At 40.2% G+C, this 5,711-nt stretch overlaps 1 protein-coding gene across 1 annotated transcript; it reads right to left on the reverse strand.

The window, feature by feature from the left end:
* Positions 1 to 272: 272 nt before the first annotated feature.
* On the reverse strand, positions 273 to 3,441 carry LOC119349483 (50S ribosomal protein L21, mitochondrial-like). The gene is made up of 5 exons (XM_037617524.1): positions 3,010 to 3,441; positions 2,823 to 2,903; positions 1,774 to 1,875; positions 873 to 947; positions 273 to 777 (listed from the first exon to the last, which is right to left on the reverse strand). Exons 1-5 carry the CDS (start codon positions 3,424 to 3,426, stop codon positions 676 to 678), a joined length of 777 nt encoding a protein of 258 aa, XP_037473421.1. The 5' UTR covers positions 3,427 to 3,441; the 3' UTR covers positions 273 to 675.
* Positions 3,442 to 5,711: the final 2,270 nt, after the last annotated feature.

Consider the following 5,711-nt stretch of genomic DNA (forward strand, 5'->3'; position numbering starts at 1 on the left):
TAACTCCTGGTGGAGTAACCATGATCAGATTACTGGTAAAAAATGCCCTTGGTAAGTATGAAGGATAAGCTCTAGCAATGCATCAACTTTGGTGAGTGAATGAATCGATAACTCGACCGCTTTTCGGTTAGTGAAAAACGCCTTTGGTAAGGTATAGAGGATAAGCACTCATTGTTTGTGAAAGACCAGATTGCCAAACTGATGCATGACTAGAAATACAACATTTCAGTTACATCTGCAGAAGCCCGGACGGCGCGAGATCTCGGACCAGGTGGAAACTAAACATTTCAGTTCCATTATTTATGCATTGAAGAGTAGACAGTGGACATGGCAGGGATCAACAGCGTATGGTGAAGGAAACAAAAAATGGAAAATCAGTGTAGCTCTATAAACTACAGGAGCTGATCCATACCAGGGTATCCAGATTCTAAACTTATCAAGACACTGGAGCTGATTAACATGAGAGGCATAGCTCGGGAGGCTTGTGAGTTAAAATGACGATACAGAGACAGGGCCTTCAGCTTCTGACTCAATCTTTGAATTAGTTAAGGAGAACAAAAGCAACAGACGCGTATCGAGAATTGATCGAGGAATGTCCAACACCAGCATCAAGGATCGCTTGGTATTGTCGACATGAACACAAAACAGCAACCTTCCTTGATTCATCTTCTTAATTTAAGCAGCAACAGCGGCACTCTCTGGCTTATCTGTTCCTTCTTGTTGAATAAAGGACTTGTCTATTCCTTCGATGTTGGTTATCCTCAGCTTTGTCAATTCCTGGAATTGTCACAGCAGACAGTAAGAAGAACATATCGAGAGGATAATGTCCATAATGTCATGTAATGACTGAAAACTGAAGCGGTATGAAATACCTGACGGTGTCCCCTTGTTCGGCGGTAATTTTTCCTCCTTTTCTTCTTGAATATAATAACTTTTGCATCTAGAGCCTAAGAAAGATTGTCAAGAGAAATGACCTCAGAATTGTGCAGTAATATATTTACAATAAGACCCTAGTAATACCAAAACCGGGCTCTGGTTGAGTAATTATAAAAAGTATATGTACTAACTGCAAGACTGCAACAGTAAAGGTTGGGGCATAGACACTCGTCCTTCTTATCAGTGTTGCTATACATGTTTTAGCACATAATGCCAGTAAAATGAAAAGGTAGCAGAGGTAGGAGGGCAAACCACTAGATATTTTCCATTAACTTGTAATAAGCATGTCATTTCTGTTATAATAGTTTGGGGGGTCAATGCAATCCAATGTGGTGCCCAATGAATTAGTTCAGGTCCTAAAAGAGGGACCAAAAAGGGTCCATATTGGTATATAGGTTGAACAGACATCCAATTGGACTTTGCAACACTAGCATGTTGATATCAGCAGTTAATGGTGACGTAACCAAGGGGGGTGTAATGGGATAATAAAAGAATTTATATTTTTTAGTGCAAACAATCCTGTTATTTGGCACATTGCCAGTCTTAATGATGGTAGCACAATAGACGAGTACATCAGCTTTCAAATGCAGCCAGATCAGTAACTAGGCAGAGAATAAGAAGACTGGCATGCAATATGTTAAGGCAAGGATATTCAGATAAAGCTGAAATCTGCTTACATATTGCCTAGTGCATAGTTTGTAGAATGCAGGCGTAATATTTAATCAGACACACTTATGAACTTGCTCCAAGAAACAGAGTTCATAAACCATTCCATGGACTTCATTCTAATGAACATGACAGAAAAAAAAAGATAGATCAAAGAAGTGCCATCCTTACATGCTCTTCGACGACAGCATGAACAGTAGCATCAGAAAGAGTTGGCCTCCCAATTATTGTTTGAGCTTGTGAGCCAAGCATGAGAACTCGATTTAAAACTAACTGCACCAAGTGATTCAAATGACAACAGCATCAGCAGAATTACCAATGGAATGAGAAACACAAGCAAGCAGAGAACTATGTTTGCTACTGGAATCATTAAAAGAATTTTATCAACTAGTCACTGGTTCACTGCAGTTGTTCCATCATCTTTGTTTCAAAAATGGCAGGTTTAAGAAAAGTATGATAAGGGTGAGGAGTTGTGGCTCGTGACACTAATGCAACTAAAATAAGAAGGCCCCTCATGATAGTTATACTCAACCTGTCAACAAGAAAATTCATGTTTTCAACAAATCCATACTCCATACACTTCAGCAAGCTTAAAATTCAATTCTTGGTACATTATACAGCAACCCCTTAAGCAGCTTCCATGAGGAAAGATGAATATAAAAGTTATCATACTTGATTGAACGACTAATTTGAACCAGTACTCCTAAGTTTCCAGTTTCCAACATACATGGGACAAAATCGACCGGATGAAAGTGGTACCAGATATCCCGAGATAACAATGGGCACATAATACCAAGATAATTCTTGAATTGCATTCTATTATAGTATCAGCTCAGAATTTTTAGGTTTGACCATAATAACATAATTCATCACCAAATGAACAGAAGATAAGCCTGTACTAAATCTTGAGCTTGTAATCACAAAGGTTACCCTATTATTCTTAGTCATAGGTTGCAGCTTTTATTGAGGAAACAAAAACGCAATTACAAAATAGTTGCGCCCAAGCATGCAATTCTATTATCAGCTAAGAATTTAAGGTTTGGCCATAATGATATAATTCATCACCAAATGAACAGAAGACACCTGCATGCTAACACTTGAACTTAATCAAAATGGTTACCCTATTAGTCTTACTCATATGTTGCAGCTTGAATTGAGGTAACTAAGACGAAATCAAAACTATATTCAATCGAAATAGTTGCCCCCAAGTGCCACATTACCTTGTCATTCACATCGCAGAACTTGAGCCTCTCCGTGAAGATGGAGTCGCCGTTGCTCACCTTGAACTGATGCGAACCAATCTGCAGGAACAAGCAACGCGCACCCAGATCACCAACCAGATCCACTCCCCGGCCCGACAACCGGAGCCGAACGGAAGCGCAAAAAGGAGGAAGATTCGGGCCTGACCTGGACGACGGCGAAGACGGGCTCGTAGGGCTTGAAGGGCTTCTCGTCGGCGCCGAGCGGGCCGACCACCTTGTACCCGATCTCGTTCGCCTCCGCCAGCTTCTCCTCCTCCGTCTTCCCGCTGGGCGGCTTCGCGGCGGGCGTCTCCCCGTCGTCCTCCCCCCACTCGTCCCCGCTCCCGTCCTCCTCGTCCTCGTAGTGCTCCTCGTCGTCCCCCTCGTCGTCGGACGAGCGGGTCGCGAAGTGGCAGCGCGGGGGGGAGAGCCGGAGCGAGGCGGCGGCGGCGGCGCGGGGGGCGAGGGGCCGGGGCAGGGAGGTCAGGGTCCGGGCCGCGATCGAGGCCGGCGCGAGGGGCTGCGGGGCGTGCGGGACGAGGCTGCGCGTCAGCAGGCGGAGGAGGCATCGCCGCGTCGCCATGACTCCGGCGGCGGCGGCGGCGGCGGAGGGAGGAGGGAGGAGGCGAGGGGAGGGTAGAAATGGAAATGTTTATTTTGCCAAGCGGTTTTGACGAGGGTTTAAGGGGAGGGAGTGACACTGCCGGTGGGGCCTGCTCACTGTGGCCGCGGGGGAAACAGTTACTAGCTGGTCTACGTGATCCAGAGGCGAAGGCGTACTGTTGGGGGAGATAGGGATACGCTTTGCAACGAACGATTTTGCTACAGGGCCGATTTGTCGTTCAGTTCTGAATTGAAATTCCTGGCCTAAGTTGAAAATGGAGAGAAATGTGTTGGCCAGAACAAAAAAGTAGTGTCAAAAACGCTCTTATATTATGGGACATTAATGTCAAAAACACTCTTATATTATGGAACGGAGGAAGTACATGTTATGTGTGTATTCTCAGTTTTCCATGGCTACATCTCGGCTAAAGGAGAGTCGGCGAGGATAAAAGTGGAGACCAAGTGGTTTTGACGAGGGTTTGCCACACCTCTGAAGAGGAGATGGCGTAACAGCAGTAAAGAAAGAGCATCATTATGGAGAAGGTAGTCAAGTTATGTCCCTGCTTAATCATTTACCTTCACGTATGGTTAAACTTTACCGAGTTACATAATGACACATCATTAACTTGTTACACTGATACGAACCAAGAAATGGGTCAAACTTCGGTCATTACCATACATATATTCTACTTAGAGTGCCATCACTCATAAGGTATAACAAAGTTTTTGTTTCTGATGTGTGCAGAATACGTCCAGCTAATATAGAGACTTTCATTCCCTATTTGTACGTTGAGTCATAAACTTAGTAGGGTCTTCGTGTCTATAAGTTCGGTCATTACATTTCAATGTTCTGAATTCAAAGAACTAAAGACGAGCAAAAAGAAACTCCTCTTGTGGTGATGATTGGTAGCCATGTAAAATACATTATTAGCTCTTTTTAAAATACATTATTAGCTCTTTTTAAAATACATTATTAGCTCTTTTTCTCAAATGCATTTTTTAATATCTACTTTTTTCATACACGTTATACATTTATTGTATGCATTTGAAGCATTACTTTTATACATGTTTATCAATTTTCAAATACATTATTCACAATTTTTTTCAAATACTTGCTTTGAAGTCTAATTTTTTTACACATATGAAAGACTGAAAATTTGTTTTTATACACTTATAATATTTTTCAAATACATGCTTAACATTTTTTTCAAGTACATGCTTCGATATCCTTTTTTTCATACACAGTATACATTTTTTATATGTCTGAAACATTTTTTATAGTTATGCAAATATTTTTTGAATTATGCAAAAGAAAATTATGTTGTATATTTGTTTTCAAAAATGTTGGATACAGTTTTTGAAATACTTAAAGAATGTCATGACCATTTAAAAAAATAAAGTTACGCTTACAAAAAATTTACACCCTGTTTTTTCAAATCATGGTGGGCATTTTTTGTGATACATGTATTTATAAGTTTTCAAAATAGAAAATAAAATAAAATAGAAAAAACGAAAATGAAATTGAAAGAGAGCGAAAGTAGCATGTATAAGTTTTTTCTAGGCAAGAAATAACATGTACTTTTTTTTTGAGGAGATACAAGTCATTTGCCTGTGCAGAGGAGAGTGACACGAGTCCGTCATGCGATAGGCCACTTGGCCCATATACGGAAGCGTTGTAGGCGATTCGTCTTTCCAACTTGCTAAAGCGAGCTATAGCCGTGCCCGGGCTTCCGCGTGTCTATGGAGTCATCTGGGATGGCAATCCCTATTTCCCTCTCCTTGCGAAAGATTGCCGACCAACCGCACATGCAGAACGAGTGGAAGAGGGTAAATGGTCCAGTCCAATCAGGAGGCATCATGTAGTCTACAGGGATCTAGCTTTAGATCTTCTAGAAGTTTCTGGTTCAGTCTTTTCTCATTTTATCTTTTCTTGTTATTGTCTTTACATGTTTTCATTTGTTTTTTGTTTTTATTTTCTGAACGGTTTTCCTTTTTAATCAGAAAATCTCAAAAAATATTCTAGTTTGCAAAATTTCTAAGTTTTTTAAAAAATGCTTAGAATTTTTAAAAAGATTTGTGCTTTGTAAAATTCTTCAATATTTTGAAAAATAAGTTGGATTCTTATTTTTTCGAATTTTCAATATTAATAATATAAAAATGTTCAAGTTTTACAAAATAAAACAAAAAAACGTTATTTTGTTTTCAAAATTAATTCAAATTTTAAATATTTTTCCAGTATTTTTTTAGAAATGTTGTGCTTTTTAA

Source organism: Triticum dicoccoides, chromosome 1B, assembly GCF_002162155.2.
Source record: "Triticum dicoccoides isolate Atlit2015 ecotype Zavitan chromosome 1B, WEW_v2.0, whole genome shotgun sequence".
Lineage (NCBI taxonomy): Eukaryota > Viridiplantae > Streptophyta > Magnoliopsida > Poales > Poaceae > Triticum > Triticum dicoccoides.

Coding starts and splice junctions, on each gene's coding strand:
- LOC119349483 (XM_037617524.1), bottom strand. CDS start 3,426: ATGGCGACGCGGCGATGCCTCCTCCGCCTGCTGACGCGCAGCCTCGTC. Junction 2,904..3,009: donor CCGTCTTCGCCGTCGTCCAG/GTCAGGCCCGAA, acceptor TTGTTCCTGCAG/ATTGGTTCGCATCAGTTCAA. Junction 1,876..2,822: donor TCTGCGATGTGAATGACAAG/GTAATGTGGCAC, acceptor CACTTGGTGCAG/TTAGTTTTAAATCGAGTTCT.